Source organism: Rhinatrema bivittatum, chromosome 7 (assembly GCF_901001135.1).
Source record: "Rhinatrema bivittatum chromosome 7, aRhiBiv1.1, whole genome shotgun sequence".
NCBI classification, from domain to species: domain Eukaryota; kingdom Metazoa; phylum Chordata; class Amphibia; order Gymnophiona; family Rhinatrematidae; genus Rhinatrema; species Rhinatrema bivittatum.
In genome coordinates, this window is record NC_042621.1 from 242836320 (window position 1) to 242857945 (window position 21626).

General features: G+C 46.3%; 1 protein-coding gene across 3 annotated transcripts in view; it reads right to left on the bottom strand.

Moving 5' to 3' along the window:
• The window catches only part of GLRX3 (glutaredoxin 3), a 197430-nt gene that overhangs the window by 77919 nt on the left and 97885 nt on the right, over window positions 1–21626 (bottom strand). For all 3 annotated transcript variants that reach the window (XM_029609995.1, XM_029609996.1, XM_029609998.1), the window contains 2 exons: window positions 10271–10443; window positions 10061–10122 (listed from right to left, as the gene is read on the bottom strand). In XM_029609995.1, coding sequence (XP_029465855.1) covers window positions 10061–10122; window positions 10271–10443 — 235 coding nt within the window. The remainder of the gene's footprint in view (window positions 1–10060; window positions 10123–10270; window positions 10444–21626) is intronic.

The window sequence follows — 21626 nt, forward strand, 5'->3', positions numbered from 1 at the left end:
CATACACAGGATAAAACAACAAGACAGAACAGACAGATAAATAAGGCCACAGATTTAGGCCAAACAGAGCTTAAACAGGAACAGATATGGGGGCTACAATTAGGGCTAACTAGGACCTAAGCTGAGGCAAGGTACTTACTCTATGAGGTTGGCTTTTAACTATGAGGCAGCACCAAACATGGCCACCATAGACCTTGGAGGACTAAGCAGCAGGAATTCATGTCCCACTGAGGGCACCTGCTGGCACGAGGCAGGAACTACCCACAGACCCTTACAACATTCAGTCGATAGATATTCTCCTAGGTCTGCTCTTTCCAGTAGGCTCCTACTTTCCGTAATTCCTTCCCATATAAGATGTGCTGGACTTTAAATTATCTCCCTTCACAAGAAGGTTACCTCCCATGACTGGAAGTTAGGCTTCCTTCCAGACCGTGCAGTTAGGAACACAGGCTATGAGACCTGGGTCTTATATACCCACATTCATGCGCAAGTGTGACAAATACATGTATAAAAGGGCAGTATTTATGCACATAAAATTTACATGTGAACTTTTATAAAATAGCAAATTTTTGCATAGAACCTGTACACATATAAATTCACTGCACATATATGTGTGTGTATAGAGAGATAGATATGCAAGTGTGTACAGTGCCTGTAAAACAGTATATGCATATATTGTTCTAATATGCGAGTATATAGAGTTGGTCTATAGGAAAATTAGTTCTTACCTGTTAATTTTCGTTCCTGTAGTTCCACGGATCAGTCCAGACCGTGGGTTGAGCCTCCTGTCCAGCAGATGGAGACAGACCAAAACTGAAAGGGTATCCTAATTCAGGACAGAGCCTACCCTGCAGCCCTTCAGTATAACCATTGTCAAAGCAGATAAGAATAAAGACAACAGTAAGAGATTAAGCAAGTAACCAGAGAACTCAAGCAAGTAACGAGAGAACTCACAAAAACTAAACAATTTGAACAACATTGAATGGACTCTGTATCTGAACGCTTTTGCATATCCATTGTCATCAATAACAGATGCTTTCGGTGCCTTGAAGGATTATCACCGATGAAAAACATCCAGTAACCTGCAAAAAGAGCTTCGAGTGGACGACAGAAAATACAGGAGAGGGTGTCTGGACTGATCCGTAGTACTACAGGAACGAAAATTAACAGGTAAGAACTAATTTTCCTTTCCCTGTACGTACCCGGATCAGTCCAGACCGTGGGATATAGCAAAGCTTTCCTACAAAGGGTGGGACCGAGACAGTCCTGCTCGAAGCACCTTCCGACCGAAGGAACCAAACACTGGAGCCTGTACGTCAAGGCGGTAATGTCGAGCAAAGGTATGCAGGGATTTCCACATAGCGGCCCTGCATATTTCCTGCGGAGAGACCGATTGACTCTCCACCCAAGAAGCAGCCTGAGAACGCAAGGAATGAGCCTTTAGGCCCTCCGGAACCGCCCGGCCTTAGCAGATATAGGCCGAGGAAATTGCCTCCTTCAATCACCGAGCAATCGTAGTCTTAGAAGCTTAGTTGCCCCTATTTGGACCACTCCACAGAACAAAAAGATGATCTGAGACCCGGAAGTCATTGGTAACCTGAAGGTAATGCAGTAAAAAACTCGTTTTACATCATCAAGGCAGCGAAGATCACTCCCAACTGGACCCGCTATATCCTCAGGAGAGAATGCGGGAAGCTCCACCGACTGATTGACATGAAAGGAAGAAACAACCTTCGGCAAGAAAGAAGGTACGGTCTTGAGAGAAACTCCCGAATCAGAAAGCCACAGAAAAGGCTCCCGACAGGTCAACGCTTGAATCTCCGACACCCTTCTGGCGGAGCAGATAGAAACCAGGAAGACGGTCTTGAGTGTCAAATCCTTGAGGGTAGCCCAACAGAGAGGTTCGAAAGGTGCTTCACAAAGAGCCCGAAGGACTAAATTATCCACGAAGGACAAGTGGCCCAGACGGGCAGCTTCAAATCCTTGGCGCCCTTGAGGAAACTGACAAAATCCGGGTGAGACACTACCGCATGACCCTCAATGGTGCCTAAGAGGGAGCCAAGAGCGGACATTTGGACGTGCAAAGAGCTGAAGGAAAGACCCTTGGAGAAGCCCGTCTGAAGGAAGGAAAAAAATCATAGAAACCGGAGGTGAACGAGCCGAGACACCCGATTCCGCGCAGACATTTTCAAAAACTTTCCAAACACGGACATAAGCCAGTGAAGTAGACGGCTTACGGGCTTGAAGCAGAGTGGATATAACTTCCTCTTTATATCCCTTCTTTCTTAGTCTTCGCCGTTCAAAAGCCAGGCCGCTAGACAAACGATCCACCTGGTCGAAAAATACGGGACCCCTGCCGGAGCAGGCGAGGAAGATGGCCGAGGCGAAGAGGACCGTCCGTTGCCAGGTTTACCAGATCCGCGAACCACAGTCTGCGGGGCCATTCGCGAGCCACGAGGATAACCGGTCCCCTGTGAAGTTATATTCTTTGTAGGCCCTTTCCCACTAGAGTCCAAGGAGGAAACACATATAGAAGGACGTCGTGGGGCCAGGGAAGGACTAGAGAATCCACTCCTTCCGAACAGTGCTCCCTCCAGCGGCTGAAGAACCTGGGAGCTTTGTCATTGCTCAAGGTCGCCCATCAGGTCCAGGTGCGGCGGACCCTACCTGCTGACAATCATATCCATCGCTCTTTCTGATAACTCCCACTCACCTGGATCGAGACGTTGACAACTCAGGAAATCGGTTGTACATTCTCCTTGCCCGCTATATGGGAGGCTGCTAGGCGCTCCAAGTGACGCTCCACCCAGGCAAAGAGCTTGCTGGCTTTCAGGGCCAACAGGCGACTCAGGGTGCCCCCCTGTTGATTGATATAAGCCAACGTGGTGGAGTTGTCCGAGAGTACTCACACTGCCTTGCGGCGAATAAGAGGCAGAAAAAACTGGCGAGTCAGGCGGACTGCCTGGGCCTCCAGGTGATTGATGTGCCAGCGGGATTGGACTGGGGACCAGTATCCCTGCGGAGCTTGAGACTGGCAGACTGCTCCCCACCCGGAGAGATTGGCATCTGTCGTGACTACAATCCACTGCGGAGTCTGTAGGAACATCCCCTCAGGAGGTGTGTCAGCGATGGCCACCATTGTATGTTGGCAATGGTAGAGTCGGAGAGCGGGAGTACAGTCCTAAATTGTTCCGACACCGGCTTCCAGCGGGATAGCAAAGCTATCTGTAAAGGGTCGCATATGCGCAAAAGCCCAGGGGACCAGGTCTATAGTGGAAGCAATGGTTCCCAGCAGTTGAAGGTAATCCCACGCCGTAGGAAGCGGAAGCGAGAGGAGATTTTGCACTTGGTCCATCAGTTTGAATGCTCGAGCGTCCTGCAGGAATACCTTGCCGACTCCGGTATCGAAGCACGCCCTCAGAAATTCCAAGACCTGGGAGGGCTGCAGATTGCTCTTGGGAAAATTGACTATCCACCCGAGAGAGGTGAGGAGAGCAAGGACCCCGGTCGACTGCCAGCCTACAGAGGGTCTCCGACTTGGTCCGCATGAGCCAATCGTCCAGGTAAGGATGGACTAGGACTCCTCCTTGCTGGAGTGGCTCCCCGCAGGCCAGGCACTGATTAGAATGTGGCATGACTGCAGAGAAAAAAAGCCGCGAGGAGAGCTAAAAATAGCTGAGCTGTCCGGTGCTGAGGGACGGGTGCAGGAGAATGAACCCTGCTCGCTCCCTAGTTAAACAACAAAAGCTGCCGAGTGAAAACAGTCAGCCCCTTAAGCTGAAGTGCCCCAAGCCTCTTTATTTATTTATTTATTTACTTTAAAAATGCAGGGGAATGAGCTTCCTTGCTGTCACAGCCGGGGAATTGAGCATCCCGGGAGATAGTGAGGCAAATGGCAGCTAAATAGGGGGAGTGACTGGACCACCAGTATCACCCCAACAGAAGGTTCACCGGGAAGGGAGCCTAGGCTGCATAAAACAAGGGGTTAACCCCCCCCCCCCCAGGTCCCCCAAGAGCGAGAAGACAGCTCTGTCTCCTGAGAGAGACAGAGCCTGTTCAAAGTCTGACAAAACTGTCACTTTTTTTTTTTTTTAATTTAATGAGAATAAAAATACTTGCTTGATCTGACAGAAATAAAAGAAAAGAAACCCAACAGGGCAAAAAGGCTAAGGAATTAATCCAGGGAACCGCAGGGTGATGTGCTGGCATCTGCTGGAGACAGACAAATACTGAAGGGTTGCAGGGTAGGCTCTGTCTACCCTTTCAGTTTTGGTCTGTCTCCATCTGCTGGACAGGAGGCTCAACCCACAGTCTGGACTGATCCGGGTACGTACAGGGAAAACAGAATTACCAGATAACTCCAGGTCAGAGTATTCAATGGGGATAAAATCAAGGCTGGCTCAGCTTGTCTCTATAATCTGGAGGCATTTAGTAACCTTAGTCCATAAGCTATGTAATTGGATGTAAGGAAAACAGGGCCTTTGTGGATAACTAATTATATGAAACCTTGAACTTAATTTTATTGGCCTTAGATTTTATTCTCTATAACTGGTATTTAATTAGTAAGGGTAAGAACTTCTTTCATCTGTAAACAGTCTTTTTGGTTACTATTTATGTCCTGTGTATTAGAAGACATACGAGTGTTAGTTTCTGCTGGGTCTTATTTGCTGCGTCTACCCTACAGACTCATTTAGTGTAACTAATATCAGGACTGGAAGCAGCAGAGGGAACAGACTGTTCAGACCCTGCTTCAAAATGACTGCCCCCAAGCTCTGAAGGCTTGCTTTATCTGGGTTCTTCTCAATTATAAGTGGTGCAAATATCAAGGAGTCCCTGATAGCTCACAGCTGGGAGCTTTAATGTGAAAGCCTTCAAATACTCCTTTAGTCTACAAGCCTAGTAGAAGATAGGGGCCAAGAGGAACCTGTGCTCTGACAGGCAGACCTCCATTAGCATGTGGGTCTTTCAGAGAAATTAAGTGTGGGCATTGCGATGAAGGGAATTCCAGAAAGATGCTGGTAGCCTTGTGGAAGTAAGTTTGCACCTACTGGGGAGGAGATCCAATGAAAGCAGGGAGAAGCTGAGGATAGGGCCAGTAGTTACATCAGACACCTTTTGAATTCCAGGCTGTTTTTCATCACCGTAGGGTAAGTGATTTTGTGCCCTATTTCTTTGAAAGACATAACCAGCTTTTGGGAGACAGCCATGAATTATTAGAACTTGATGCACCCAGATTCTGTAGAAAGAAGCTCCTACCTGCACCTCTACAGGACATCTTCTCTTCTGAAAGGTTTGCTGTTGGTGAAAGGGCCATTAAACGTCAGCTCCTTGTTTCCCTGCTGAGTGATGTTAGTAGTGGTGACGCAGACAATGTGTTTCAATGTATATGCTATACCAGTATATGTTGTTTCATAGCACTCATCTCTCTGGCACTTTGATGAGGTAAGACCTACAAGATGACTTGCAGCTCAAATGTGTTGTGCTCATTATAACAAGGACATTCAGGGGAGTTAGGTATAGAATGCAGCCCCAAATAACCTGGAGTTAAACAGAGACAGCTGTAAGGGTAGATGGAGTGGAGGATAGAGATTAGAGGACAGAGCTGCATGACTAGCTAAGTGCATTGCACATGTGGGTGTGAGTGCAGTAGGCTGTCCTGAAGTGGGCAAGACTCTGGGAGGACATAGTCCTTATCAGGCATAAGGAAAATCAAAATATAAATTTAAAATTAACTTATTAAATTATTTTAAACTACTTTTTTTTTTTTTTTTAATAAAGGAGGGTAGGGTGTGAAAAACTAAGGATAAAACCATTTACTAAAATTAAAAGGACCCAGGAACCTCTAAAGGCATGGTCCTGATAAGCCTAGGGAGTCGGAAGTTCACCATCTCAACAGCAGCCGTGAATCCCTCTTGAGCCTGGGTGAGTCACTCCACCATATCCACCTGCCTCCCAAAAATCAACTCACAGCCCACAGATATCCTCCCTGATCTTCTGAACTGCTTCCGAGATAGCTGCTAAAGACTGGGACTCTTGGCTTGGAACTGTTGCTCCAGCCACAAAGCCCACTTCTGCTGCCATGAGGGGCAGGCCTGAATCCAGGGGAAGCTAGCCAGCAAGCTGCACAACTGTCTCGCCCAGCAATAGCTGGGCTGCCTCAGGACCTGCATCTGAATGTCCTGGGGCAAAATAGGGAGGAGGCAGCCCTAACAGGCTGGGGTGAGGAAGCGATGACTCTTCAAGCTGAGGCCTGGGGCCGCCTGTTGAGGGGTGGCTGCTGTGCCGCTGCAGGGTCCACTGGAGGTGATGGCTTCTGGTCTCCTGCAGCCAGAACAGCTGCTGCTCTAGCAGAAGGGGCTGGATGCTCCTCCTCCTCTGAGCTGCTAGAGTCTGTAAACAGATACAGAAGTATGTGTCAAGGAGTCAGCTGATATGCACGGGATATGATGTGCAGCATCATGCAAATTATCAGAGTGCATTCCATTTATGGGAGAGGAGAAGGCGATAGGAAGTGATCTTATCTGTGGGTTGCAAGGTCATATTTAGGCTCCCAGAAATAGCATGGCTTCTGTATAGTGTGATGCCTACCTAGTGATAAGGGCTATGAGGTAGCCTCAGGGGCTGGAACGTATGCGTTTGAGTGTGTCTTGGATTCCATGCTGTCAACAGCTATGAAACTGCAACAAGGCAGTGTTCTTGTTGGAAGGGAGGCATTGACAGTCACTAGAAAGGGAATAAGGAGTAAGTTTCTAACATCCCACTTACTTCAACAGTTGGCCTATGAGTGCATTAAAAGTAGTGCTTCATAACAGGGCAGGCCATGTCCCAGGGAATTTATAAAGAAGTTGGTGTATGAGGGATTCTTGCAGCTCTTGGCAGAGAGTGTATCTTGTTGAGCGACAGGGCAATAGTGGAGCCTGTGATAGAAACAGGAAACAGACCATGTTAACATCTCCCTAATGGGTATTTAGAGAACTTACCTCTGGTCTCCTCCTGCCTGGATCACAGTTGGTTAAGCTACTTCCCTCCTTATGGTCCAGCTCAGAGGCTTTCTTTGAGGCTCTCAATCTACATAGAGAATTAAAAATACAATAATCTTAGTTCAATTTTGTTGGTTCTGTGACTTCCTCAATGGTATTTCGATATTTTTTCTAGTTAACTTTTGAACCAATGTTTCATGGCTCTTTATTATCCCTTAATGCATCAATTTATGCTGTTTGGTTTTTGCCCTAACACAACCCCCACAATCCCCTCTCACATCCCTGCCCCCACCCACTTATTTCCCACAAGGTACTTACCCAGCAGGGGTAGGAGGCTCTGATTATATTCATTATGCAGGCCCCGCCAGCTGGTTGTTTCTCCGGACCTCCCAGATGGGGAACTGCTGGTGCTTGTTTTTCAGCACCAAGGATGCCAGCCTGGCCATTTTCCAGGTGATAAAATTGGGCTGCCTTGCTAGCAGAGACATCTTGGAATGAGCTTGACCTGGCAAAACTGGAAGTATGTGCATGTAGGAAAAAGAATGCAAGTGCTAAAGTCTCCAGTATGCATGAAGCTGTGGGTGTATGTTAGAGGGCATAAATATGCATATTTTAGAACCTGCAAAGATGCATCCACGCAGATTCTAAAATACCATATCAAATATGAATGGACGCACATACGTAAGTATATGGGTGCACATAACTTAAAAAAAAAAAAAAAAAAAAAAAGCCATCTTCTTAGATTGTAAGCCCACTGGGGATAGATAAATATTTACAATACCTTCATGTAATCTGCTTTGAAATGGCTGACCAGTCACAAAAGGAAGAATATAAAATAAAAAAAATAAAAAAAGGAGGAGATTTTAAATATGCATTGCATCTAATCCATGCCGACAGAACTAAAAGCTGAACTGTAGAGGAGTGATGGACATCATGGAGTTTGAATATCTGAGTTCAAGAATGGCTTCAAAAAATGAGGTATATTGCACAAGAACCTAATCAGATACTCAAGTCCAAGTATCTTCCTAATTCACTCCTAAAAAGTATTTGCTTGTAGGAAAAATGATCTGTCCTTCACTGGACCCTATATAGGGTAATTGGGAGGAGAAGAGGTAGACCGGGGAGAAGGGACTGTATTATTTCAGCATCTATTTATTTTTAGCCTCACAAAAGCATACATTGGGTAGAGGGAGTCCCAGCCCTTGCACGCCAATGACACATAGCGGCCCAGCTCAGGATGCACATATATTGAGTTCTGGAGGGAGTCACTGTCTTTGACCTTCATCTGTGGACTGTCACTGTAATTGCTTAGCTGAAAGGGCAGAAGGAGGTGGCAGATTAAAAGTGAAAGACAACTCCTTTAATTGTTACAAATGAAAGCTTATAGTACCGTAACCCAACAGAGGCAAGTTCCAATTGAGCTAAAACAAAAAAAAAAAAGCAAAAGAAATAGACTGTTGAAAAAAAAACAAAAAAACAATTCAATATATATTTAGCAGCATTATAAATCTCAGGAAACATTTTTAGCCATGCCAAACTGCTGCTCTAGTAAACATTCTTACACAAAGGACACAAAGAAAAAAAATGCCTCATCCTAAAATAAGCATAAACCAGCACTATAAATGCAGCATACAAATGCTTGGAATAGAATGATTTGTCATAACTGCTATGATAGAACAATGGACAAAACAGGGTGTAAAGCACAAGCACTTATTTCAGATAAAGACCACAGAAAGTATGCAAATAATTTAAGTGTCAAGATATAATGTGTGTGAACATAGCTGCACTGTAATTAAAACTAAGTACTACTGCAGTAAATGCATGGTTTTTAGATTATTCATCTTATTCCAAATCTGAGTTCTAGGTGAGTTACAATAAGGTATAATAGGTATTCCCCTGCTCAGGGAGCTTACAATTTAACGGCCTCTTTCACTAAGCTGCGTTAGGCTATTTACCACACAAAAAATGGGTTCATGCAGGGATAACAGAAAACATTTCAAACATCTCACGTTATCTGAGCCCTGGCACTATTTGTATGTAAATGAGCTCATTATTAGCCTCTGCTATTGTAAATCAAATGCTGCTGCTTGTGAAAAAGTTTGCAAGCCACAATATGTGAAATGAAACTAGTTAGTTATCACATGTCCAAATGCACCCATGGCCTAGTCTTAAAGGGGGTGCTCGTCTCCAAGTCAGCCCTCCCACCTCTCCAATGAAGTGATAAACTCCGGTGGTCTGCATATAACCCCCCTCCCCCAATCACTCCCAGAGGTGGCCGCTGTGACGAAAAAGTAGGGAAAACAAACAAAACAAAAAAAACCAACCTTTTAAGCAACAGTGAAAGTTTCATTCCAACTCTCAACCTCTCCCTTCACTGAAAAAACTTCCAGCCCCAGGATGGGAGACCAAGATCCCCTCTCCCAGACACTCCTTTAGTGAGGCATATAGCCCTGGTTGTCCAGAGGACCCCTCCACCCCAGGAAACCCCATATACAAAGATACATCTCTGGTGGTCTTGTGGATTCCTGACACCTATCCCCAGGATCCCAACCTTAAAAAATGTCACTGGTTGTCCAGTAGGGGCCTAGAGCATTCCATAGTGTCTGGGCCTGAGCAATGGCCATCTTCCATTTTTTTTCTTAATTTTTCTCCACCTCAGCTGCCTCCGGGAGCAGGGGGAGGGAACAACTCAGGGACAAGCAGCCCTGCAGTCTTGGGGCCACCACCCCACATTCATTGGGCATCCTTTGGCTGCCACTGTATTTTGCCCTGCGAGAAAATACGACCGATTCACCAAATGACAAGGCGATTCACTAAGTCACTGGGTCATTTACTGCGGCTCTATGAATCCTGCAGTATTTTCCCTCCAATCAGCTCACCATTGGGGAAAAATACTGCTGCTTACTGAATGAGGCCGCAGTTTGTACCTGATGCAATGGAGGATGAAGTGAGTTGCCTAAAGTCACAAGGAGCATCAGTGGGAGAAGGATTCAAACCATGGTTTCCTTGTTTCTCAGCCTGATGCTCTAACCATGCTGCTCCTCCACATTCAGAAAAACAAGGAAAACTTCAGTTCTTACCTATCATCCAAGTTTTTTGCCTTGGGGCATATTTTCTCCAGTTCTCCAGACTGGGCAAGCTCCTGAAAAATATAAACTTCTCTAGTTTAAAAAAATATATATGTTCTGCTAAAATAATTAGGTATAATTCAGCTACACACTCCATATATATATAGAATATATACATATACATGCATTCAACTCACAAGAAAGAGAATTCCCATGTCTAACCTTTACAATATCCAGTCCTCCAATCAGCTCACCAGACACATAGAACTGGGGATATGTAGGCCAACTGGAATAGGTTTTCAGCCCTTGTCGTATTTCCTCATCAGAAAAGATATCAAAACTGCTAAAGACGATTTTATGCTCATTAAGAAGCTCCACAATCTGTTTGCTAAAACCTGTAAACAGAAGAAAATACATATATGTATATAAATATACACACACATACAAATGGATTCTTAAAAATTGCAGTTATTAATGTTCCTATTTATTAGCAATACAATAAAATACACAAAATAGTTTAAGAATTACTCTATTAATAAATTACTGTACATTTTATAGATATTCTTAGGAGCAATAATCTATATAAATAAAAATGTTAAATAGTTTGGACAAAATCGCTAATCTCAGAAACCACTGAACAGGTTGCTTTCAAATTTGGACACAACCTTCATTTGGCATACAGGAAGGTTCTTACATTACAGGTATGTCACACCTGTGACAGGTAAAATAGGTTTAAAAATGTTTTCCAGAAAACAGCGACATCTGCTGGACGTAAGCGCCATCTGTTACACCTTACACTAACACACGCTACACTAATCATTTCGCCAGTCCAGGTCCACGTTTCACTTCCATTTTAACACATTCGCGTACTTTTTTCGCTGGAAGATAACTATTTCCTTTACAGATAAAATACACCCTCCTCACACTCCCCACACACATGCCAAATTGATTTACTTCCCACAGCCTCCCAACACACACAAAACCACCCTCCTCACACCCCCCACACACATGCCAAATTTATTTACTTCCCAGGCCCTCACAACACACACAAAACCTGACAGAAGTCTGGGAGGCTCCAGCGGGGGGCCAGGACCGGTCCGGGACACATCTCCTGCACTACAGCCGTCGGCTGCCAGCAATCAACATGGCGCCGAGGGCCCTTTCCCTTACTATGCCACTCTGGGACACCAATGGCAGCAGTAGCCCATGTGAGATAGTAAGGGCGAGGGCCCCTCGGCACCATTTTCAGGACTGGCAGCCGGCGGACTTTGCCCTTACTATGTCAGAGGACCTACCGCTGCCATTGCTCCACCCCACTGACATGGTAAGGGCAAAGGGCCGTCGGAACCCGTTTCAGTGCTCGCAGCCGACGGACCAACGCCAATACATTGCTCCCGAACCGCTCCTGAATGCCTGCTCCACCGACAGACATTTTTATCAGGTCTCGGGGGGTCTGGAGGGTGGGGGGTGGTAATGAATTTATTGCGAACATCTTGGGGAGGGGTCACAAGAGGAGGGGCAGGATTCATTCATTCAGCAACTCTGGGGGGGGGGGCAGGGGAGTGTGGGGTGGTTAGTTTAAGATAACTTTTCTCATAGGGTTGTTTTTTGGGGGAAGGGGGAGGTTCACACACAAATACATACACTAAACTTGCACGATCTCGGGAACGCACCAAAATAGCCCTCCCCAGACCACAAAACAAATTTGGAAGTGCAAATTTGGTTAGGCACTCCCCTATTTGGCTACATAACGCGCAGATGCCCAGGGACAGACCACATGTAGCACCAACAATTTTAATTTCCCAGGTCTTGGGAGGGGGCAGGAGGGTGGGGGGTTATTATTTGATTTAAAGGGTTGGGATTAGGGGGGGTTCCCACAGAAATAGAAAGACAAAGGTTTTCTGATCTAAAGGGTAGGCAGTAGGCGGGGGGAGGTGACAGTGAGGGGAGGGAGAATGAGGGGGGAGGTGAGTGTCAGGGGAGGGAGGATGAGGGGAGAGATGAGTGTGAGGGGAGAGAGTTGGAGTGGGGACAGGGGAGGGAACCAAGGGGGAGGAGGATGAGTGACTGAGGTAAATGAGCAAAGGGAAGGGGGAGGGAGGGTAAAGAACCTGACTCTGCCACTGCAACGCGTGGCCGGGTACCGCTAGTGTTCACATAAAATTAGTCCTTGTAGGTGAAATGCATCAGTAAATTGGTCACAGATGATCATGATTAAGGAAGTATAACTTTATTAAAGTCAGATGACTGAATGAATAGGATAACATCCCACTGCCAAATTATCTAGCTAGCTACTAGAATCACAAATGAAAAGAATCTATAAACAGTAAATTTTACTGTTTTGTTTGCATGGTCAATTCAGAGAGACACCTACTTTACAATCTGAGAGAAAACGACACTGTTTTCCTGTTAATAGTATTTGATGACAGCGATGCAACAAGCTATATGCACTGGTCATGAGAGTCCCATCTCATGCAGGCCTAAATAAATGTTTTCAGAGCTTTCTAGGAAAGCTTCTAGGCATGATCATATATTTTGCCTGCATTGAAAAAAACCCTTCATTGACTTCCAGTGCTTTTCCAAGTGCAGTTTAAAGTTCCTGGCATGGTTTTTAAGGCTCTTCTACACTGTAATGACCTGCATTATTTGAGGCCTAAGCTGATGGATTATAATTACACAAGAAATCTTCATAAAGCCCAACCTTCTCCTGGCTGTTCCTCCTCCAAAAAAAGTTTTTTTGTGGAAACCAGGAAGACGACTTTTTTTTTTTGTCCTAATGTTTGGAATTATATTCCAAAAGAGTTGAGGGCTAAAATAGATTTTTAAAGTTTTCAGGAACATTGGAGAAATTACCTGATAATTTTGTTTTCTTTAGTGTAGCCAGATGGACTCAGGACCAATGGGATGTACAAAAGCTACTCCCGAACCGGGTGGGAGGCTGCCCGTGGCCCACTTAGTACTGCCCTTGCAAAGGTTGTGTCCTCCCGGGCCTGGACATCCAGGCGGTAGAACCTGGAGAAGGTATGTATGGAGGACCACGTCACTGCCTGACAGATCTCGGCAGGCGTCAGCATCTTGGTTTCCGCCCAGGACACTGCCTGGGCCTTTGTAGAATGGACTTGTAGAGGTGGAGGCTTCCCTGCCTCTACGTAGGCCGCCTTGATTACTTCTTTGATCCAGTGGGCTATGGTTGCCCCGCGAAGCCGCTTCCCCCTGTTTCTTCCTGCTGTGAAGGACGAATAGGTGGTCCGTCTTTCATACAGATTCCGATATTTCCAGGTATCGGACTAGGAGTCTGCCGACGTTTAGATGGCAAAGAGGGCGCGAGTCTTCAGAGTCCTTGTGTTCGTCTGGAGATGGCAGAGAGATGGTCTTGGTTTAGATGAAATTGAGAAACCACCTTCGGAAGAAAAGAGGGGATAGTGCGTAGTTGTGTGGATCCCGGTGTGAACCTGAGGAACTGTTCCCTACAGGATAGCGCTTGAAGCTCGGCGATGCGACGGGCTGAACATACTGCCACTAGGAATGCAGTCTTCAGGGTCAGGAGCCGTAGTGACAGACTGCGTGTAGGTCTGAAGGAAGTTCCTGCTAGGAAGTCTAGTACTAGACAGATTCCATAGGGGCACCGGCCACTTTAATGGTGGTCGGATTTGTTTGACCCCTCTCAGGAAGCGGGAAACATCAGGATGGGTTGATAAATTGATGCCATCCACTTTGGCTCTGAAGCAGGGGCCAGCACGGCCACCTGAACCTTGAGGGAGTTGAGAGACAACCCCTTCTTCAAGTTGCCTACAGAAATTCCAGATCATGGGGATTTTGACTTTTGTGGAAGGATCTTGCGGTCCTCACACCAGGCTTCAAATACTCTCCATATTCGTATGTAAGCTACAGATGTGGAGAACTTGCCTGCTCGGAGCAAGGTGTCAATCACTGCCTTAGAGTATCCGCTCTTCTTCAGATGAGTCCTCTCAATGGCCAGACCATAAGAGAGAATTGAGTTGGGTCTTCGTGGAAGATCAGTCCTTGCCTGAGAAGGTCCCTGTGTGGAGGTAGGCACAGAGGGTTCCCTGCAAGAAGTCTTCGCATGTCTGCGTATCATGGTCTTCTTGGACAGTCCGGGGCCACTAGAAGTACTAGTCCCCTGTGGTGTTCTATCTTGCGGATGACTCTGCCCAGTAGTGGCCATGGGGGAAAAGCGTACAGAAGGTCTTCCTGTGGTCAGGTCTGAATGAGGGCGTCTTTTCCCCGGGATTGTGGTTCTCGTCTGCAGCTAAAAACTTGGGAACTTGGGTTGCCAGTAGATCCATGGCTGGGGTTCCCCAGTGGTTTATACTATCAACAGGAAGGCTGTGGTAGACAGTGTCCATTCCCCTGGATCTAGGCTTTCTCTGCTGAGGTAGTCCGCAGAAATGTTGTCCTTTCCCACGATGTGGGAGGCTGAGATCCCTTGCAGATTTGTTTCCGCCCACGCCGTGAGGGGGTCTATCTCCAGGGACACCTGTTGGCTTCTGGTTCCTCCCTGGTGGTTGATGTAGGCAACTGTTGTGGTGTTGTCTGACAGACTCACCCCAGAGTCTGTGGCCGAATTGTAGACAGGCCAGTCGGACTGCTTGGGCTTCCAGCCAGTTTATATTCCATCCCGCCTCTTCCTTGTCCCATTTTCCCTGGGCCGTCAGTTCCTGACAGTGGGGTCCCCACCCTCACAGGCTCGCATCCGTGGTGAGCAAGATCCAGATCAGTGAGGATAGTCGTATTCCCTTGCTCAGGTGGTCCTCCTGTAGCCACCATTGGAGCTGTGTCCGAACCTCTGCTGGTAGCTGGATGTGCATGGAGTAGTTTTGGGACGTCGGGTCCCATCGTGACAGAAGGAAACGTTGTAGTGGGCGCATGTGGGCCCTTGCCCATGGAACGACTTCCAGGGTTGATGTCATGAGAGTAGTCCCATACCTTGGGACAAGCATAGTTCAACAGTTTTCGCAGTTGACCCATCAGTTTCCTTCTCTTGGAAAGGGGGGAGGACAACCTTGTCTTGCTTGGTGTCGAAGCGGACTCCCAGGTACTTTAGCGACTGGGAGGGCTGTAGGCAGCTCTTGGCTGTGTTGATGACTCACTCGAGATTCTGCAGTAGATTCTTGACTCTGGTGGTCGCCTGGTGACTTTCCTCTGGAGATTTTGCCCTTATCAGCCAATCGTCCAGGTAAGGATGTACGAGAATTCCTTCTTTCCTCAGTGTTGCCGGTCTCCGGAGCAGCCCCAGTCCTCTCTCCCCTCCTCCCGGGGGCAGCCGGCAGTGAGAGCGGCTTCAGCAGCCTTTGGCAGATCGGGTGCACCTCATGCAAGGCGGCTTCCAGCAGCCCCCGCCAGCGAGGGTGCATGAACGCACGCCGTGACCTGAGTGCCCGGCTGGACGTCCGAGGTCACGGCGTGCGCTCATTCACCATCGCCGGCGAGGGCTGCTGGAAGCCGTCTCGCATGGGGAGCACCTGATCCGCCCCTGGCTGCTGAAGCCACTCTCGCCGCCGGCTGCCCCCGGGAGGAGGGGAGAGAGGACTGGGGCTGCTCCGGAGACCGGCACCCATGGACACAGCCAGGGCAGGTGAACGGGGGCTGGGGGAAAGTTTGCCCGATCCTGCTGAGTGCAGGTTTTATCAAGCACAACAATGCTCCACCACCCTGGGTTTGAAAGTTATTTTTCAGAATACTGTTCGCATTGCAGTGGAAAGGAGAATGCATTGACATAGCGGAGAGAGGAACTGGGACGCTTAAAAAAATCTTTCGTCCTTCCAGTGATGGGATTAGTCGCGATCTGAAGAGTGGCTTTCCCGGTGCGTTGGATTTTAGGTTGGGCAGGCAAGAGTTTAGATTATGCTTGGAAACAACAGGTCCTTCCTAATACGTTTTTCTTTTGGTCTGATTTGATTGTATTTTTTTTCCCCTAGGGGAATTGTCTTGCTAAATCATGACCCTTGCTGTTAATGGCCGGCTGATACTTCTCTGATCCTTTTCTTTTGCTTAAAGTTGGGATCCACTTCCTGGTACCTGTCATTTCAAATGTCATTTGAAATGACAGGTACCAGCGCACCCAGGATACTGTATTGGTGCTGTATAGCGCTCTATACAGTAAAATGGATTGCACTTCATGGACGCGCTTTGGACACGGCTTGCATTTGCGTGCCATTTAAATACTGTATCGAGCGGTATGTGATCCGAACTGTGCCTGCGGCAAACGAGGGTGCGCCCGGCACTGCCGCACTCTTTCTACTGCGTCCTTACTGTATCGGCCTGTAAGTGAGTTTGTATTTGTCTGGTCATGGCATTGTAATGCTGCATGTTATGTAACTGACTGGAGCTTTTGAAAAAAAAAAAGGCAGTTTATAAACTGAAGGAATGAATAAATAAATAAAATTGCAGTGCTGTCCCACATACATACCTGCAGTGCTGTCCCACATACATACCTGCTATTAAGTTCACTTAGAGAATAGCCACTGCCATTAGCAATGGTTACATGGAATAGACTTAGTTTTTGGGTACTTGCCAGGTTCTTATGGCCTGGATTGGCCACTGTTGGAAACAGGATGCTGGGCTTGATGGACCCTTGGTCTGACCCAGTATGGCATTTTCTTATGCTCTTACATACCACCAGACCCGCAGTCGCTCAGTTTTATCAGTTAGCTAAGTTCACATAGAAAGGCGTAGAGAACAACTCCCCAAGAAAAGGAGGAAATTAATTGTGTGGTTCACTGTGCTGCCATCATCCAAAAACATTACAGTCAGAGCTAACCATGGGTGGGTTGTGGAGATCGGGGCAAATCAGACCATACAGGAGCTATTCACCTAGTGTGATCCTCTTCTACCTCCCTCCCACCAGCAAGAGGAGAGAAGTACTCATTGATATGTTGCTAATTATTTGAATATTTGTAATGCTCTTAAAATATTTTTATATCCTTGTATTTACCTCATTGATTTATCATTGTTAATCTCCTTTCCAAATGTATTAAATTGCTTTTTAAAAAGTAAATGTTACCTCAGTCTCTCTCTCTTTGATTTTCTATATTGATTGGTGATATTTGCATTGTCCTTTTTTTTTTTTTAGTTTTGTTTGTCCTAATAAGGATCAGCATAGCAAAATCTTGATTTACCTCAGATTCATAAAGGTGAGAATTACTAAACTGGGAGGAGGGAGTCTCAAACTGTCCAACAGTGACACCTAGTGGCCAGATTTAGGGTCCCATGAGTGCAGGATTCTGGGAGGAATCCTGTGCACTGCCCCCATTTGAGAAGTGTTGCTGCAATGGGGGAGGAGGGGGAATCTAAGTAATCTCAAGTGAAAGTTCGTGGGCCACTGCCATATAGAGGCTAAGTCCAACTGAGCTGGAAGTCCAAAGAAGCTGCAAGAAACTGCTGAGGCAAAAAAAAATCTCCAAGAAATGAAACATATATCAAACTAAAATGGGCATTTTCATGATTTTATTTTTTTTATTTTTTTATTTTTTTTAACTATTGCCAAATCATCTAAGAAATATTTCTTGTACTGCTGCTGAGAAAGAAACAAACACTCAAGTTACATAAGCATACTGTAATGTAGCATGTCAACATCTGTAAAATCCAAAGTTTGAGTTTATTTAAAGCAGGGGTGAGCAAACCAGGGAGGGTCTGAACAATCCTGAAGGTGGGCTCAGTGGTTACCCAATCAGGGAAGAAAAATATGGCTATGCCTTCAAGTTTTGGTGCCGTGGAGGCACTGCAAACTCAGGAGGAAGGGAGATTGCTGCCAGAACATAGTGACATCACTGTAAGCCTGCCATGGCTAAGCTATGCATCTGTTTTAGTGGGCCAGGAAGAGGAGCTGTTTTTTGCTGTGGCAGGCCCAGGTGGAGAGCGCTGCTTATTCTGCTGCTGAAATGAACAAGGGAACAGCCATTGCGGTGTTCCACAACCCAGGAAGATCTGCCACCCTCAGGCCTTAGCCCAGGAAGAGCTCCTGCTGCTACCGGATTCCTACCTAGTGAGAGAGATCACAGCTGTTGCCCACCAGGGGAAAAGAAGATGTGAGGTTAAGAAGGGGGAATAGGCAAATAGACCAGAAAGTACAAGGACGTGGAAGGGGAGAGAGGGAGGAGGGAAGGGAGAATAAAGGCAAAAAGTGTACAAACGTTAAAATAAGCAAATCAAAACAAGAGAAAATAAAAAAAGATGAGCAAACTAAAAAATACAAAAATACAAAAAAATTAGTGAAAACAATACAAAAAGTAAAAAAGAAAAAAGTAGTTGGGCAGGGTGAGATGGAGTTTTTCAGCTCCTAAAAAACGTTGGCTGCTACTTAAGTTTTTTGAAAAATTATCCATACTTTACCATTGTGGTGTGTGACCTGTGTCTGGATATGGTGTGGAATGTATTGTCTGTGTTGTCTCGTATGCTTTGGTCTGCGTCTCTGTGTGCAATATGGTCTGTCTGCCTGTGTCTATGCTTCTCTCTCGGTGTCTATGGTATGTCTGCCTTCTGTCTGGAGGTGGTATATCTGTGTTTTTATGACTAGGTGTGGTATTGTCTATCTCTATTCCTGTCTGGGTGTTGGGTTTCTATCTCTGTGGAGTGTATTTGTTTGGCATAGGGTAACTGTCTGGGTACAGGGTGTCTGCCTCGCTGTGCCCATCTGGGTGAGCTTACTCCTTTCAGCAACTTAAAGAGAAACAAAATGGGGGGGGGGGGGGGGGCACTGAGCCACTGGTGGCAATCTGGCTGCCTGGTGAATACCATTTATGCATGTATGGGTGTATATTTATACACACGTTTGCAAAATATTTGACCCCCTAAGAAGTCAGTAGATTTTTCGTGGATTATAAATTGTTCCAGACAGCACATTTATTGCAAACCAGTAAGCTGTTAAAGTAAATTTTAAAAGTCACAATTCATTATTTCTCTGCAATTTTGTAAAATAAAATTAAACACTGAAAAATGCTGTGTGCATAAGTATTCAACCCCTTCAGGCTAGTACTTGGTAGAACCACCTTTTGCTACATTAAGAGCTGTAAGTCTTCTGGGATACGTTTCTAACAGCTTTGCACACTTTTTGGGAGTGATTTTTGTCCATTCTTCCTGGCACATTTGCTCCAGGTTGTTCAGGTTGGTTGGATGATGCTTTTGGACTGCAATTTTAAAATAGTGCCATAGGCTCTCGATTGGATTGAGATCTGGACTTTGACTTGGCCATTATTGTTCAACCACTCCTGTGTTGCTTTGCCCTTCTGCTTGGGATTACTGTCCTGCTGCAAGGTGAACTTTCTCCCACGTTTTAGGTTTTTAGCAGACTGAAGCAGGTTGTCTTGCAGTATCGCCCTGCATGTTGCACCATCCATCCATCCTTCACTTTTACCAAGATGTCCAGTCCACACTGAGGAAAAGCATCCCCACAACATGATGCTGTCATCCCCAGCTGAGGAATGAGCAATGTTAGGTTTGTGCCACACATAGCGTTTTGAATTTTGGCCAAAAAGTTCCATTTTTGTTTCATCTGACCATAACACCTTATCCCACATTTTAGTTGGGTACTATGATGCTTTCTGGCAAACTCCAGATGTGTTTTGATGTGGTTTTTCTTCAATAATGGCTTCTTTTAAGCCACCCTCCCATGCAGGTCAGTTGTATGTAGAATTCATAAGAACATAAGAAAATGCCACACTGGGTCAGACCAAGGGTCCATCAAGCCCAGCATCCCGTTTCCAACAGTGGCCAATCCAGGCCATAAGAACCTGGCAAGTACCCAAAAACCAAGTCTATTCCATGTTACCATTGCTAATGTCAGTGGCTATTCTCTAAGGGGCGGATTTTAAAAGGGCCGCGCGCGTTGGCGCTCCTATTTTACATAGGCCGCCGGCGCGCGTAAAGCCCCGGGACGCGGGTAAGTCCCCGGGGCTTTCGAAAAGGGGAGGGAGGGGGCGTGTCCGGGGGCGTTCCCGAAACGCCGCGTCGTTTCGGGGGCAGGCCCGGGGGCGTGGTCGAGGCCTCCGGACCAGCCCCTGGGACCGGAGGACGGAGCAGGGCTGCCGGCGACGCGCGCAAAGTAACTTTGCCGACAAAGGTAAGGGGGGGGGTTTAGATAGGGCCGGGGGGGGTGGGTGGAGGGCGAAGAAAAGTTCCCTCCAAGGCCGCTCCGATTTCGGAGCGGCCTCGGAAGGAACATGCAGCTCGCGCTGGGCTCGGCGCGCGCAGGTTGCACAAATGTGCACCCCCTTGCGCGCGCCGACCCCGAATTTTATAAGATACGCGCGTAACTTATAAAATCCAGCGTACTTTTGTTCACGCCTGGTGCGCGAACAAAAGTACGCACTCGCGTATTTTTTAAAAATCTGCCCCTAAGTGAACTTAATAGCAGGTAATGGACTTCTCCTCCAATAACTCATCCAATCCTTTCTCAAACACAGCCACACTAACTGCACTGACCACATCCTCTGGTAACAAATTCCAGAGTTTAATTGTGCGTTGAGTAAAAAAGAACTTTCGCTGATTAGCTCTAAATGTGCCCCATGCTAACTTCATGGAGTGCCCCCCAGTCCCTCTACCATCCGAAAGAGTAAATAATCGATTCACAACCACCCGCTCTAGACCTCCCATGATTTCAAACACCTCTATCATATCCCCCCTCAGTCTCCTCTCCAAGCCGAAAAGTCCCAACCTCTTTAGTCTTTCCTCATAGGGGATCTGTTCCATTCCCCTTATCATTTTGGTAGCCCTTCTCTGTACCTTCTCCATGGCAATTATATCTTTTTTGAGATGCGGCGACCAGAATTGTACACAGTATTCAAGGTGCGGTCTTCACCATGGAGCGATACAGAGGCATTATGACATTTTCCGTTTTATTCACCATTCCCTTTCTAATAATTCCCAACATTCTGTTTGCTTTTTTGACTGCCGCAGCACACTGAACCGACGATTTCAATGTGTTATCCACTATGACGCCTAGATCTCTTTCTTGGATTGTAGCACCTAATATGGAACCCAACATTGTGTAATTATAGCATGGGTTATTTTTCCCTATATGCATCACCTTGCACTTATCCACGTTAAATTTCATCTGCCATTTGGATGCCCAATTTTCCAGTCTCACAAGGTCTTCCTGCAATTTATTACAATCTGCTTGTGATTTAACTACTCTGAACAATTTTGTGTCATCTGCAAATTTGATTATCTCACTCGTCGTATTTCTTTCCAGATCATTTATAAATATATTGAAAAGTAAGGGTCCCAATACAGATCCCTGAGGCACTCCACTGTCCACTCCCTTCCACTGAGAAAATTGTCCATTTAATCCTACTCTCTGTTTCCTGTCTTTTAGCCAGTTTGCAATCCACGAAAGGACATCGCCACCTATTCCATGACTTTTTACTTTTCCTAGAAGCCTCTCATGAGGAACTTTGTCAAACGCCTTCTGAAAATCCAAGTATACTATATCTACCGGTTCACCTTTATCCACATGTTTATTAACTCCTTCAAAAAAGTGAAGCAGATTTGTGAGGCAAGACTTGCCCTGGGTAAAGCCATGCTGACTTTGTTCCATTAAACCATGTCTTTCTATATGTTC